The 16,670-nt window shown below is 38.8% G+C and overlaps 1 protein-coding gene across 4 annotated transcripts in view; it reads left to right on the top strand.

Annotated features, from left to right (window-relative positions):
- Positions 1-16,670, top strand: part of Dnah7 (dynein, axonemal, heavy chain 7) — a 305,667-nt gene that overhangs the window by 78,103 nt on the left and 210,894 nt on the right. For all 4 annotated transcript variants that reach the window (XM_039084571.2, XM_039084570.2, NM_001419550.1 and 1 more), the window contains 3 exons: positions 9,989-10,182; positions 11,932-12,130; positions 15,955-16,095. In XM_039084571.2, coding sequence (XP_038940499.1) covers positions 9,989-10,182; positions 11,932-12,130; positions 15,955-16,095 — 534 coding nt within the window. The remainder of the gene's footprint in view (positions 1-9,988; positions 10,183-11,931; positions 12,131-15,954; positions 16,096-16,670) is intronic.

The raw sequence follows: 16,670 nt of genomic DNA, 5'->3' as shown, positions 1-16,670 counted from the left end.
AGCCTTTGTTGTCTTATTCAGAGAGCACAGACTGATTTAGTAGCATCCTCAGGGTCCTAGGTTTGTTTTTGGACTAGTAAATTTTAGAGGAATTTTAATCCTGCAGCATGGCTGCTCTGGCAATGGATCAGATCCAAAGACCTTCTGGGTCTATGTGATCTGACTGAAATGCAGACTCATCATGTACCTTTAATCCTGTTGGCTGGAATATAAACATGCCCTTAGTACATACTTTTAATCCCAGGAAATAAAAGTAAGGTTAGTTTATAGAAGGAAGCACCCATGTTTGAAAGTGATGTCTAATTGAGGGGCAAATAAAGTGATGAGTTAGAGAAAGATTTGACAGAATGACTCAGAGATAGGATATGCCTAATTCTCACAGGAACAACACAGGAAAGAGAGGGCTTAAGAGCACAACACACACACACACACACACACACACACACACACACACACACACAGAGAGAGAGAGACAGAGACAGAGACAGAGACAAAGAACATTGAGAAAAAAGAGAGGAGGGGAGGGATCAGGAAGAGTTTTATTGGGACAGTTTTACAAGCCAGGCACAGGTGAATCCAAAAGCCAGAGAATTAGGAGCCAGAAGATTCGAACAGATTACCAGTGTTGGTCTGAGGTCAAGCAGAGCAATTCAGTCAGAAGCAGAGAGGAGGCAGTTTGAATCAGTCAGCGTGGAGAGGAGTTTGGGCTAGAACAGCTGAGTCAAACCATCCAGCCAGATTTCAGAAAGAGCTAGTAAGGGTGAGCTTATTCAGCAGTAAGCCTCAGAGACAATTACATCTAATGAATAAAGTTGCTTTTTCAGTAAATAAGTACTAGTTTCAACTTAGAATCAGTCTCTCACAGAGGGAGTTGGCCTGCTCTTTAATCTTGGTTAATCTTGGCACTGGATTTTTCTTTATAGCTGTGAAAGTCTTAGAGGACAAAAGACTGTTTTTCTTATATTTAAAATTCAGCCTTTTAGTGTGACCACCTTTACCAGTTCCTCTACTAGAGCTTATGGGTAACTGTGTAACTTCTTCATAGCAGTGGCTGTTCCACTGTGTGCTTCCAGGTCCCAGTGTCTTTCCTTAAATATTGTAGCTCAACCTCTGGGAACTTAACTTTTTCCTCTGCAGCTTCCTTAGTGCTCCCATCTTAAAAGAAGGCTGTGGCCATAGATATCTTTCTTTCCAGACCATGGGAACCTTCTCCATGTGAGCTCTAAAACTTATTTTCCTGTTCATGTGTCCACTGAGGTGGTACTTTTATCCTCCCAGCCAAACTTTGCATTCACAGCATTGTTAACTGTTTGTCACAGCCATCTTGGTTCTCAGCCTGTCCTGGCTTTCAGCAGACTTTCCTCGTATCCCTAGTTTTTGATTCAAAGTAGGAGATATTAACTTAATTTCTCTTAAACAGTTGTAAGGTTATTAATTGGCTAGTTTCAACACTGCTGTGTGTGAGGGGTAGGGGAGCAGCCCGATTGATTAAGTTGCTGTTTTATGTGGTGTAAGTCATGCTGCTTAACATATTAGGATAGTAATACCAGAGATCAATGATCTCAGATCTCCACAGCAGGGGTAATAATAAAGGCTTGACATATTGTGGGAACTACAAAAACATGACACCAGGACCATAAGTGAACGAATCCTACTGAAAATATGATGGGAATGGAACTGCTTGGCACAGGTCATTACAGACTGTTCATTCGCAACATCTTCCCAGTGTAAGAACGATGTGAAAGAATGTGAAGAGTGTGTAGCTTTTCAATCATTACCTGTTATATGTTTTGTGCTCTTCAATGTCTGTGGAGTCTGGGATCCTTGTTAGGTTTGCTGCCCCAAGAAGTGACTGACACAGAGCTGGAGGCCTTTGAGAGATAGCTGTTGAATAATCAGGACTGATCCTGGAATTATTGCTAGTTCTAAAGATTTCTGAGTTTATTCTGAAAAATCTCTGAAAATTCAATTTTAGGTAAATGGTCCCTGGGATCTATATTAATATTCTGGGTCTTAAAGATTTCCAATTCCTGACAGAACTGGAGTCTCAGAGTTGGGCGAGCCTTACAGGTCTGTGTGGTCAGCAGGCCTTACTACTCCAAGTGCTAGAGCTTTAATGAGGTCCTTACCAGTTCTCTGTTGTCCGAGGATTAGGATGAGGAAGGTAATTCCTCCAGAAGCTTACTAAGTGGTTAGAGCTTAATTCCATTACGTATATACGTGTTACATTTCCTGTAAGTCTCCTGGCAGCAGAGATAAGAAATCATTCTCCATTGGCCAAAACGAAAGAAAGCTTCAGGCTCCTCAGGTCATTTGGTCTGGACATGTCAGTGAACTTTATCAGTCCTCATTTGGGCTTTTCAGAACGGTGATGGTTATGAACACACACACACACACACACACACACACACACACACACACACACACACTATAAAACCATTTCCTTAACAAAAAATTATGCATAAAGGATCAAAGGAAACCATACTAAATTTGAAATTTCTAGTAACATCTTACTAAAGTACCTTGCTATGTATCTAAGCTAATCATTGGCAGCCAGGCAGTGTGTGGCAGGCCCAATGTTCTTTGATTTCTCTGTCTTTATGCCAAATTTGAGAAAGAGCTCTCTTCCCCATTTGAAGCATAGAGATTAAACACATGATATGTGATTGGGGAGGTACAAGGGAGTAGAGGGCAGGGTAGAAGTCAGCGTGTCTGACTGGGGGGCTTGCTTTATCCAAGCCATCCTTCTCTGAGTCCAACTTTGTGTGAGTTATCTTTCAGGCATGTGAGGATACCTTTCTGTGCTTTTAGTCCATATGCAAATATGTACAGACCATTTGGAAGTTTGTACTTGAATCAGAGTCGTTGAGCTAACCAGGCTAAGTAAAATTGACCTCAAAACTCAGAACAGCTTTAGCATACATATCTAATTCAAAGCCTTGTATTGTCTCAAATTCTGAAGCTTTTAGTTTGGATTTTTGACTTTCAGATTTAAGATGTTCAACCAGTAAGGTACATACAAATATTTTACAACCCACAAAGCTTTGAACTTTAAAACATGTCTGTTCCTACGCATTTCAGATGGGAGATGGTCAGCTTATCAACTGTACCTAAATGGGTTTTTTTGGAGGGGAAGCTTATTTGGTGTTGATCAGAGATTGTAATATTTACTGAGCAAAGGCCAGTTATTCTAAAAGTTGAACATCATCACTTTCAAATATAAGGCCTAAAATAGTCAAATTATAGTAAGCTACCGAAGTTCAAACCAAACAATTATTGTAAATTTGTGAAAGAAAAATTTCCCTTTTATTAGTGGTATTTTTTTTTTCAGTCAAGAAAAGCACATTTTCTTCCAGATGGTGGCGCTCAAAGAACACTATTTTGGATTTTAGATTTAGATTTATAATAGCACTTGTCCACACTGCATGACTCGCACATTTAAAAATTACATCCGGAGCCCACCCCCACCCCTCTGTGTGTGTGTGTGTGTGTGTGTGTGTGTGTGTGTGTGTTTGTGTGTGTGTGTGTGTGTGAGAGAGAGAGAGAGAGAGACAGACAGACAGACAGACAGACAGATAGACAGACAGAGACAGAGAGGCAGAGGGACAGAGACAGAGACAGAGACAAAGGAGAGCGATGGAGAGAGGGAGTATTAAATGTCTATTTGAAACACAAAATCGTCTGCAAATAGCAATGAAATGCCTTTAAAATTCGGAGGTTCCTTAATCTCTCATTGCGCGTGTTTCATATTTTTATTGATGAAACAGGTATTAATGACAGTTATTTTTCTTTGCTAAATCACTGTGGTTTTGTTACATCATCATAATTCAACACAAAACAAACCATGCCACTTTTCCAGCAGTGTTCTAATTATTAAACAAAAGTCCTGAGTGGTGGCATAAGAAAGGCTGCATGCTGGCACACAGGAGGCAGAAGTCCAAGGCCCATGAGGAGCTCCAGGATGGCTGCACGGCAAATTTGAGGCCAGAAATAAAAAAGAAGAAAAGCTAAGAGCATAGTAACAAAAATGATGTATGTGAGACTCTTGAAAGGAAGTTTTCTTTTTGCTGGTGCTGGGAATTGAAACCAAGGCCTTGCATGTGCTTAAGAATGATTTAGACCCTTCTCTAGTCCTAGAATAAAATTTATATGTGAAACAATTTTCAACTGATATTTTGGTATAACTTTTAGTCATGGTTATTAAAAAATAAGTTATTAGTTAATCTTAAAATTCAGTGTTTAATTCTTTTAATTTATTTACATTTCAAATAAATAAAACTTTTCCCAGTTTCCTGTCCATAAACCCACTATCCCATCCCACCTCCCCCTGCTTCTATGAGGGTGCTCCCCTTCCCACCACCCTACCCACTCCCTCCCTCCTCCCTGCCCTGGCACTCTTGTAAACTGGGGCATCAAGCCTTCACAGGACCAAGGACCTCTCCTCCCATTAATGCCCTACAAGACCATCCTCTGCTACATTTGTGGCTGGAGCCATGGCTTGCTCCATGTATACTCTTTAGTTGGTCGTTTCGTCCCTGAGAGCTCTGGGGCATCTGGTTGGTTGGTATTGGTGTTCTTCCTATGGGGTTGCAAACTCCTTCACCTCCTTCAGTCTTTTCTCTAGCTCCTCTATTGGGGTCTCCGTACTCAGTCCAATGGTTGGCTGTGACTATCAACCTGTGTATTTGTCAGGCTCTGGCAGAGTCTCTCAGGAGGCAGCTATATAAGGCTCCGGTCAGCAAGCACTTCTTGTCATCTGCAATAGTGTCTGGAATGGTGTCTGTGTTATGGATGGATCCCCAGGTGGGGCAGTTTCTGGATGACCTTTGCTTCAGTCTCTCCTTCACACTTTGTCACCATATTTCCTTTAGACAGGAGCAATTCTGGGTTTAAAAATTTGGAGATGAATGGGTGGCTCCAACCCTTAGCCAGGAGCCTTGCCTAACCCGTAGATATGGTCTCTACAGGTTCTCCCTCCCCTTTGTTGTACATTTCAGCCTGTCTTACCCTCCTTGGATCCTGGGAGCCTCTTGCTTTCCATGTGGGACTCACCCACAGTTCCCCTCTCCCATTGCTACACATCAAATTCCTGTAACAGTATCATCCCAGTGTTCTCCCATACCTAATTCTGCCCTCCCTTACCCCTCCCCCTCCTCTCTTCTTCCAAAGTTCCTCCTACCCTCTACTTCTTGTGATTATTTTGTTCCTCCTTCTAAGAAGGACTGCAGCATCCACACTTTTGTCTTCCTTCCTCTTGAGCTTCATGTGGTCTGTGAAATGTATCTTGGATATTTCAAGCTTTTGGGCTAATATCCACTTTTCAGTGAGTGCATACCATGTGTGTTCTTCTGTGATTGGCTTACCTCACTCAGGATGATATTGTCTAGTTCCAACAATTTGCCTAAGAATTCCATGCAGTCATTGTTTTTAATAGCTGAGTAGTACTCCATTGTGTAGATGTGCTACATTTTCTGTGTCCATTCCTCTGTTGAAGGACATTTGGGTTCTTTCCAACTTCTCGCTATTATATATAAGGCTGCTATGAACATAGTGGAGCAAGTTCCTTGTTATATTTTGGAGCATCTTTTGGGTATATGCCCAGGAGTGGTATAGCTGGTTCCTTGGGTAATACTATGTCCAGTTTTCTGAGGAGCCTCCAGACTGATTTCCAGAGTGGTTGTACCAGTCTGCAATCCCACCAACAATGGGGAAGTGTTTCTCTTTCTCCACATCTTCGGCAGCATCCGTTGTCACCTGAGTTTACCTTAGCCATTCTGACTGCTGTGAGGTGGAATCTCAGGATTGTTTTTATTTACATTTCCCTGATGACTAAGGATGTTGAACATTTCTTCGGGTACTTCTCAGCCATTCGATATTCCTCAGCTGGGAATTCTTTGTTTAACTCTGTACCCCATGTTTTAATAGGGTTATTTGATTCTCTGGATTCTAACTTCTTGAACTCTTTGTAAATATTGGATATTAGCCCTCTATGGGATGTAGGATTGGTAAAGATCTTTTCCCAATCTGATGGTTGCCGTTTTGTTCTATTGACAGTGTCCTTTGCCTTACAGAATCACTGCAATTTTATGAGGTCCCATTTGTCGATTTTTGATCTTAGAGCATAAGCCATTGGTGCTCTGTTCAGGAAATTTTCTCCAGTGCCCATGTGTTCAAGCTTCTTTCCCACTTTCTCTTCCATTAGTTTCAGTGTATCTGGTTTTATATGGAGGCCTTTGACCTTCTTGGACTTAAGCTTTACAAAGAGATTAGAATGGATCAATTTGCATTTTTCTACATGCTGAACCAGCACCATTTGTTGAAAATGCTGTCTTTTTTTTTTTTTTCCATTGGATGGTTTTAGCTCCTTTGTCAAAGATCAAGTGACCATAGGTGTGTGGGTTCCATTCTGGGTCTTCAATTATATTCCATTGACCTACATGCTTGTCTCTGTATCAATACAATGCAGTTTTTTGTTTTTGTTTTTTTTAATCACTATTGTTCTGTAACATAGCTTGAAGTCAGGAATGGTGATTCCCCCAGAAGTTCTTTAGAGAATAGTTTTCACTATCCTGGAGAATTTTCAAATTGCTCTTTCTAACTCTTTGAAGAATTGAGTTAGAATTTTGATGAGAATTCCATTGAATCTCTAGATTGCTTTTGGCAAGATGGCTGTTTTTACACGATTAGTCCTGCCAATCCATGAGCATGGGAGATTTTTCCATCTTCTGAGATCTCAATTTCTTTCTTCAGAGACTTGAAGTTCTTGTCATACAGATCTTTCACTTGCTTGGTTAGAGTCACACAGAGGTATTTTATGTAATTTGTGACTATTGTGAAGGGTGTCATTTCCCTAATTTCTTTCTCAGCATGTTTGTCTTTTGAGTAGAGGAAGGCTACTGATTTGTTCGAGTTAATTTTATACCCTGCCACTTTGCTGAAGTTGTTCATCAGGTTTAGGAGTTCTCTGGTGGAATTTTTGGGGTCACTTAAATATACTATCATGTTATCTTCAAATAGTGATATTTTGACTTCATCTTTTCCAAGTTACATCCCTCTGACCTCCTTTTGTTGTTTGATTTCTCTAACTAGGACTTTGAGTACTATATTCAATAAGTAGGGAGAGAGTGGGCAGTCTTGTCTAGTCCCTGATTTTAGTGGGATTGCTTCAAGTTTCTCTCCATTTAATTCGATGTTGGCTACTGGTTTGCTGTATATTGCTTTTACTATGTTTCAGTATGGGCCTTGACTTCCTGATCTTTCCAAGACTTTTAACATGAAGGGGTGTTGAACTTTGTCAAATGCTTTCTCAGCATCTACTGAGATGATCATGTTTTTTTTTCTTTGAGTTTGTTTATATAGTGGATTATATTGAAGAATTTCTGTATATTGAACCATCCCTGCATCCCTGGAATGAAGCTTACTTGATCATGATGGATAATCATTTTGATGTGTTCTTGGATTTGGTTTTTGAGAATTTTATTGAGTATTTTTGTATTGATATTCATAAAGGAAATTTGTCTGAAGTTCTCTTTCTTTGTTGGGTCTTTGTGTGGTTTAGGTATAAGCACAATTGTATCTTCATAGAAGGAATTTGATAGTGCTCTGTCTGTTTCTATTCTGAGGAATAGTTTGTACAGTATTGGTATGAGGTTTTCTATGAAGATCTGATAGAATTCTGCACTGAACCCATCTGGTCCGGGGCTTTTATTTTTGGTTGGGAAATTTTTAATAACTGCTTGTATTTCTTTAGGGGTTATGGGATTCTTTAGATGATTTATCTGATCCTGATTTAACTTTGGTACCTGTTATCTGTCTAGAAAATTGTCCATTTCATTCAGATTTTCCAGTTTTGCTGATTACAAGTTTTTATAGTAGGATCTGATGTTTTACTTTAATTTCCTTGGTTTCTGTTGTTATGTCTTTGTTTTCATTTCTGATTTTCTTAATTTGGATACTTTGTGCCCACGGTTAGTCTGGTTAAGGGTTTATCTATGTTGGTAATTTTTTCAAATAACCAACTCCTAGTTTTGTTGATTTTTTTGTATAGTTATTTTTGTCTCTACTTGGTTGATTTCAGTTCTGAGTTTGATTATTTCCTGCCATCTACTCCTCTGAGCATATTTGCTTCCTTTTGTTCTAAAGCTTTTGGGTGTGCTGTTAGTGTATGCTCTCTCCAGTTTCTTTTTGGAAGCACTCAGGGATAAGAGTTTTCCTCTTAGCACTGCTCTCATTGTGTCCCATAAGTTTGGGTATGTGTGTCTTCTTTTCATTAAATTCTAAAATGTCTTTAATTTCTTTATTTCTTCCTTGACCAAGTTATCATTGAGTATAGCATTGTTCAGCTTCCCTGTATATGTGGGCTTTTTTTGTTTTTGTTGTTATTGAAGACCAGCCTTAGTCCATGGTGATCTGGTAGGATGCATGGGATTATTTCAATCTTCTTGTATCTGTTGCAGACTGCTTTGTGCCTGATTATATGGTCAATTTTGGACAAGGTATCCTGAGGTGCTGAGAAGAAGGTATATTCTTTTGTTTTAGGATGAAATGTTCTTCAGATATCTTAAATCCATTTGGTTCATAACTTCTGTTACTTTCATTGTATCTTTGTTTAGTTTCTGCTTCCATGATCTGTCCATTGATGAGAGTGGGATGTTGAAGTCTCCCACTATTATTGTATGTAGTACAATGTGTGCTTTGAGCTTTAGTAAAGCTTCTTTTATGAATGTGGATGCCCTTGCATTTAGAGAATAGATGTTCAGAATTGAGAGTTCATCTTGGTAGATTTTTTCCTTTGATGAGAATGAAGTGTCTTTACTTATTTATTTATTTTTTGATAACTTTGGTTGAAAGTCTATTTTATTTTGTATTAGAATGGCCACTCCAGCTTGTTTCTTCAGACCATTTGCTTGGAAAATTGTTTTTCAGCCTTTCACTCTGAGGTAGTGTCTGTCTTTGCCACTGAGGTGCATTTCCTGTATGTAGCAAAATGCTGGGTCCTGTTTACAGATCCAGTCTGTTAGTTTATGTCTTTTTATTAGGGAATTGAATCCATTGGTGCTAGGGGATACTAAGGAAAAGTGATTGTTGCTTCCAGTAATTTTTGTTGTTAGAGGTGGAATTATGTTTGTTTGGCTATATTCATTTTGATTTTTGAAAGATTAATTTCTTGCTTTTTCTAGGATGTAGTTTCCCTCCTTTGTTGAAGTTTTCCATCTATTATGCTTTGTGGGGCTGGATTAACAGAAAGATATTTTTTACTCTTAAAATGGCATCCTTTTGTTTGCATTTCATGTAACCTTCTTAGAATGTCCTATTACTTTCCTGTTTGCAGTGGGAAGTTGGGAACACCGTGGCTTGAATATAGACAACATGATTTTTATGTGAAAGAACTTGGCAGGCTATTCAGCACTACCATTTTCAATGTTCCCATAATGTTTGTTCTATTAGATGAAAAATTTCAACTATAATGTAAATAGAAATAAAATTAAGAACTAATAGTTTTAATTGCATGCGCTGCACTGGGTAGTTTTTTCTCAAATTTATACAAACTAAATTCTCCTGGAAAAAGAGAATCTCCACTGAACAATTGCCTTTCTCAGACTGGCCTCTGAGCATGATTGTGGGGTATTTTCTTGAGTAATTATTGATGTGGGAGGGTCCAGCCCACTGTGGGCAATCTCTCTCTCTCTCTCTCTCTCTCTCTCTCTCTCTCTCTCTCTCTCTCACACACACACACACACACACACACACACACACACACACGGTCACTTGGTCCTGAGTTGGGTAATAAACCAGGTTATACAAGCCTTGAGAGATAGCACTCCTCCATGGTCTAAGGTGCAGTTCCTGTGCTCAGGTTTCTGCTGAGTTCCATCCTTGGTCCCCTCAGTGACCAAGAATTGTGACCTGGAGGTATTAGATGAACAACACCCTTTCCTCCATGAAAGAAATCAAACTGAGACAAGTGCTGTTTGCTTATTCTTTTTAGAATAAGCATGTTCTGGCAGTTGTGACTATCGAGAGGATGCTGGAGAGGATGAAAAAGTCCAACGAACTCTTGGAGCTCATTCTTAAAGGGCTGAATGAGTACTTGGAAAAGAAGCGCCTCTTCTTCCCCAGGTTCTTCTTCCTGTCGAATGATGAGCTCCTTGAGATACTGTCTGAGACTAAGGACCCCACCCGGTAAGTAAAGTCCATACCCTGATGGTCATACATTCATCTGTTCACATTTAAGATTTTGGAATAAGATAGAACATAAATAATAATGGACATCTAACTATGTTTATATAAACTCTTTATGAGAATATTCTAAGAGTTGCAATTATAGGTTATCAGTTATTTAAAATGTTTCTGAATATGTCTTTCTGAATAGCATGGACCTTGGAGTGAAATTTTATTTTTATGGAATATTTTCTTAAGATTTTGAGGGCACGTCTCTCCTCCTCAACATATTAATCTTTTCAATCATATTCAAAGTACATCAATTAGAGCCATGCATTGTGGTGCTTTATGGCTTGCTATAGTCTCAGAGGCAGGCCATTCTCAAACATATCATAAATAGGGATGGAGTTGATAGCTAGCATTTTTAGGTAGGTGTTGTTTACTTTTCATTTCTGTAACAAGCACATGCTGACAGTTGTAGCTATTGAGAGAATGCTGGAGAGCCTGAACATTGACTTTAGTGTGACGTTTTTCATTCTGCTTTACCCCAACCACCTCCTTGCAGTTGTCCTGTAACTGGGGCAGCCTCACCCTTCATGCACCATGGTTCTCTGATCAGTGGTTCTCAACCTGTGGGCCACGACTCCTTTGGGGTATTTATATTTTAAAAGGTTTACTTTTGATCACATAAGTACTTTACAAATTATTTTGCAATATATTATATATTAATAAAATAAAATAATTAGATATTTAGATTGTAATTCATAGCAGTGGCAGAGCCACAGCTATGAAGTAACAAGGAAATAGTTTTAGGGTTGGGGTCACCACAATACCAGGAACTGCATTAAGCTGCATTAGAAAGATTGACAGCCACTAGCTTAGCACGTTCTCTCAGTGTCCATTGACTTCTTCATCTGTCTCCTGGAGGTCCTGGAGCTGACATTTGCCACTCAGGGAGGCCACTCACATCCACTCAACTGAAAACGGCATACTTCCGACAGACAGCTTGCTCTGGCCACTTCTCCCTGAGGCTTGTCTCTGTCTTGTTTTCTTTCTTCGTATTTGCTGTCACTTGAATGGGCTCTAATAGTTGTGCTGATTGCTTTTCCTTCTTAGAAAAACAAGCTCCCCCAGCAGCCAAGGATTGCACTAGGTTTCATTGTCGTTTTTAAATTGCACATTCCTCAATCCTTAGGAAAAGATTTGACCTAAAACAGACAGTGAATAAATATTTTATTGAACGAATTAGTTTATTATATATCTTGTACCCACACAGAAGAAGCCACAGTCCAGACAAGTAAGTTCAGGCTCACGTTTCCATCTGAGTTTTATTCACTATTTCTCTTTGCTCATTTAAAGATGAATGAATGAAGCTGAAAATGTGCCCAAGTGAGGTGTTAGTTGCAGTCTGTGTTACAGTGGCCAGAACAAGGGTGGGCATGCCAAACCTGTTAAATCACCAAGCTCTAAAGTACTTAAATACTAAAGCCTAGCCAATGAGTTTCAACACTGTTGAAGATCCCACTTGAAATGGCTATGTGCATTGGAAGACTGGCTCACAGTGCTGGAAGATCCGCTAGAATGCTGTACCTAAAATTGCTCGGTTTTTTGTGCTCCTTTTTAGCATCTCTCAACTCATTGCATTGACAACGAAGACATGGCTACTACTTTGTACCCATTTAAATGTTAAACAAAGATGAGCATTCAAAGAACCCTGACATGTTAGGAACTATATGACTTTGATCAACTGTTTAATTTTTTTTCCAACAGAGTGCAGCCTCACCTCAAGAAGTGCTTTGAAGGAATTGCAAGGGTTGAATTTACAGAAACTTTGGATATTACACATATGAAGAGTAGTGAAGGAGAAGTCGTGGAGCTCGTAGATACCATTTCAACAACCAAAGCCAGGGGCCAGGTGGAGAAGTGGTTGGTTGAGTTAGAGAGGATTATGATTAAGTCCATTCACAAGGTAATTGGTTATATTTATTATTTTTAGGAGAAAATGATGCATTATTAATGTTGCTACAAATATCTCATCGATAATTAGACTGATAATTATGTAATAATTTATAAGGCATAAATTAATATTCAGTCTAATTGATATTGAATGTATTAGTTTCTTCTTGTGTGACAAAATGTTTGACAAAGGCAGTTCAAAGGCTTTGTTTTGGGCTTGCAGTTTAAAGTGATACAGTCTGTCACAAGATGGATGACAGAGGTGGATGCTGGTACTCAGCTCACTTTCCTTCTTTTTTTTTTATGATTTACTTATGATAACCTACTATGTGAGACAGTGCTGCCCACATTCAGGGTGGATGTCCCCTCTTCAGTTAGACCTGTTTGGAAACAATGACAGTCATGAGCAGATAGGATTCTAAATTGAGTCAAACTCACGTAGTTATTAGCAATAATTACTGCAGATAACCTAGATGAAATGAGCAGATCTGAGGTGGTTATTTTGCGATGACTCATCTAAGATGGGAGACAATGCCAGCTCGACTAGTGGCACTCAGGATCCACCTGATTGTGTGCAGCTGCGTGCAGGTGCTTTCACCATGACATGACATGCTGCTGCTTATGCAATTTGTTTTGGTCTCGCCTTGGAAGCATCTTTGTGAAGTTAACATACTTGGTGCATGTGAATCTTAATGCTATGTGTGTATATGGAATACGCACCAGGACACCAGAAAATCACACATACTTTCCCCAGTCTATAACAACCTCACGTTTTCCACATCTCATAAAGCACCGTTATCACAATCATTGATAATTATTTTTTGTGTCATGTCAATAAGTAGAAAATGAGTATTTAAATTCATTTTATTATTGTATGGGCTTAGTAATCAAGTTTTTAATATAACAATAAAAACTATGAATGATCAGGGAGCACGAAGGGAGTATGACTAACTAGTGTCAACATTAATTTTTTTCTTTCCTCCCATACACTATTGGAGAAGTTAATTCAAACCCAGGTGTTTCATGGCACTATGTGGTACCATGTTATAACCCTAAATAAATCTTTTAGTAAATGTACGTGAGTTTATTGCAGGACACATGATCTCACTGTGAACCCAGAGATTGTGTTATGTACTGGAAAAGCTGTTTTTAGTTGTGTTGTGTGACTCAACCTTAGCACATATCTATAATCCAAGAGCTTTCTGCTTGAATATTGTAAACAGGATTAAATAAAGTCAACCATAGGTCAAGAGGCAGAGCAAACAAACAGTTGACAGGAAATGAACATAGGACTATTAAGGATTATTATTAACATAGAGAGTAAGGGGAGTCAGGAGCATGGACAGACTCACAGGAAGAAGAAGAGAAAGACACTTATTTAGAAGGGGTTTTTATGTCTTTATTTTTATTTGTTGAGTTGGTTTGGGAGAGGGGCATTTGCACTGTGACTCAGGAGCACAGTTGAGGAGGACAATCGGCTGGGTGCTTTCTCTGTTTCTCTGAGCTAGCAGGCTTTCACCTCAGCATCTGGCTCCCGAGTCTTCATTGGTTAAACAGACAATTGAGATTTTTGTAAAAAAAAAAAAACAAAAAATCATTTAGACTTAGCTCATTTCCATTTCATCCTTTTTCTGAGGTAAAGTTCAGCGAATGTCCCCTCGGATATGACTGGCTTCATTGATTGAGTCATTTATTTTTTCTTATAAGTTGTAATGCACGTGACTCCCAGGCCAGAGAGGATGAGTTTTACTTGGGAAGTATTGAATACACACACACACACACACACACACACACACACACACACACACACACACACACACACACACTATAGGACTTAAATGAGCTTAGTAGAAGATGCTATCTTTAGTACTGTAGAAAATTTATATAACTGTGTATCTCTTCAGGATTCATTTGTATAACTTAAATTTTTGTTTCATTCTTTCGGTTCCCACAGTATTCTTCTAGAATGCATCTTATAATTTCCCTTTCTTCCTCCAGGCTCTCTCATTTAGCCCCCTATACACACCTTACTCTCTTCCAAATTCTATATGCTTTTAAAATTTTTTTCTAATCTTTTAATTTTCCTTAATTGCTGTTCTGGGTGTGCACACATGCCCACCTACTGAGTACAGTCTGCTTAGTCCGTGTGATGTTTCTTACATGTATGTTTTCAGAGCCGACGACTTGGCATTGGATAGCCAATTAATATGCTCTTCCCTGGAGACTGACTCTTGGTCCTACTCTCAACCTTCCTTTGCTGCCTGTAGTTCCTTGTGTAGGGTCGAGGCTGTGGGCTCTTCTCCCTTACACATTAGCATCTCTGTTGATGTCATTCTTGTTCAGGTTATATTTACACAACCATACTGGTGGGACTTCATGTTTGAGAAACAACCTCACAGCAAGCTTCCTGTTCTATTGGTCCTTACACTCTTTCTGCTACCACCCACTTCCACAGGAATCTCTGAACTTTAAGTGCAGAAGTTGGGCTATAGATGTATTAGTTGGGACTGGGCTCCACAGTTTTGGTCATTTGTGGTTCTCTGTCCCCATTTATTGAGGGGTAAGAGCAACACTTTATACTTATAAGTATAAGGATAAACATTTAGAGTGTAGTTGGGGATTATGCTGGTTTAATAAAGTGATAGTTTTAGACTCTCCTCCTCTGTGACTTACTAGTCCCAGGTAGCTGATTAAGTTTTCAGTACCAGGAATGATTTCTCTCATGTTGAGAGGGGCTTAAGTCAAATTAGAGAGCTGTTGGTTACTGCCAATGTATGTATGCCACTACTGCACTCTTAGGGATATCTTGCCATGCTGGTCACCGTGATTTATTGGTCTCGTAGCTGGGTAGAGCTGATGGTTGCTTCCCTCCTTTGGAAGATTGCCTGGCAATTTCTGGTACCATGGGGATAGTCCTTGGGGGAGGAGGCTTTCAGGTTAGATTCAGCTTGCGTCATCTGGGCCCTGTGTCTGAAGTGCCTGATGCTTTCTTATCTGCCCTGCCTATGGTTTTTGTGGTTTGTTAAAAATGTCAACATTGGCAATTACCTCTTGGCATTGTCTTTGTTCTATGAGACTCAAGCTAAACCAGAAGTTTAGAAAGTTTTAACTCTTCTTATTATCTATGTCTCTTGAAATTCTAATTTTGACAGTCCCTTCTGAAATATAACCCTGAAGTCAGTGTCACTTCCCAGAGGATGTTACAATTTTTGGTTGGTATATATGACAGACTGGAGTGTTTCTCATTGATATCTTGTAGAAAACATAGATATATCAACCTGCTGAAAATTTGTAACAAAGAACATGTTAGACTTTGTGGATTTGTAGCCTTTGTTTTTCCATGAGAGATCTGTCCATCTGTCTCATATGCCCATCATTCCGGTCTTGTGCTTCAGACCTATGGCCAGAGAGGGGAGTAGCACAGGTAGAGAAGGTAGCAGTCAGAGAACTGTGTGCTTTGTCTGTGTGTAGATGAGATTTAACTGAACAAAAATCATGTGCTACAAATTTGATAGCTGTTATTTTGAAATTACTTGAATTTATACTTTGCACCAAAATTGTACAGACTTATCCAACACAAATTATCTATGATATCCTTGGCTAAAACTGGTCATATATTAATTTGATAAATGCAGTTGATACAGATTGATAATGCTTGGCAAAATTATATGTAATATGCCTGCTCATATGAATTAACTTGTATGTGAGGATTTTAGTCATATACTTTATGTAAATCTTTCAACCAGATAAGCATGTTGTAAAAAGTTAAGAGCTATGATTTAGTTTAATCGTTTAGCTCTTGTTCTAGAATGTTCATTTTTACCATTTTTTAATTAGGTGATTGGAGATGCAATTACTGCTTATACAAAAAATGCACGAATTAATTGGGTAAGAGATTGGCCTGGACAGACTGTTCTCTGTGTATCTCAAACCTTTTGGACAGTAGAAGTCCAAGTTGCTATACCTATGGGGCATAAGGTAAGATTTCATTACTGACTTTTTTTCAAAACTTAGAAAATTGTTATACTAAGAATACAATCACCCTAAAGTATAAAATGAAGATTGTCCATTCAAAAGTATACTTTTTGCTACAAGCCAAGTTATAGGTTTTAAAAATAAGATATATAGAAAAAGATACATCATTGTTCAAGATTTCTATCCAAACCATTTCTTTATTCACATCACGCCAGAGTCAAGGTTGTCTGCTCCTCAGTCTTGCTGTTTGCACATTGTTATCCTTTACAAATAGAATGGTGATAGAACCAGGAAAGTTACAATGCTCAGAAACATCAGGAGGATATGGAGTAGCTGAATCCTCTTTTGTGCCCTGAGTAAAGCTACAGAGAAAGCATTAGTTCACTTATTTTGATTATTTTTATTTTTAATGTACTGATTTTTGAATGAATGAACATTTTGAGTTCTGCTTAATACCAAATGTTCAAACATATGTGAGAGTATAAGTTTAACAATATTATTTGTATGACAGCTATTAATTTAAAAAAAACCAAAACAGTACCTTGCCCTCTGTGTAATGCTCCTTTTTTGAGTGAAGG

This window comes from Rattus norvegicus, chromosome 9, assembly GCF_036323735.1.
Source record: "Rattus norvegicus strain BN/NHsdMcwi chromosome 9, GRCr8, whole genome shotgun sequence".
Classification (NCBI taxonomy): Eukaryota; Metazoa; Chordata; class Mammalia; order Rodentia; family Muridae; genus Rattus; species Rattus norvegicus.
This window is presented reverse-complemented; position numbering and strand designations above follow the sequence as displayed.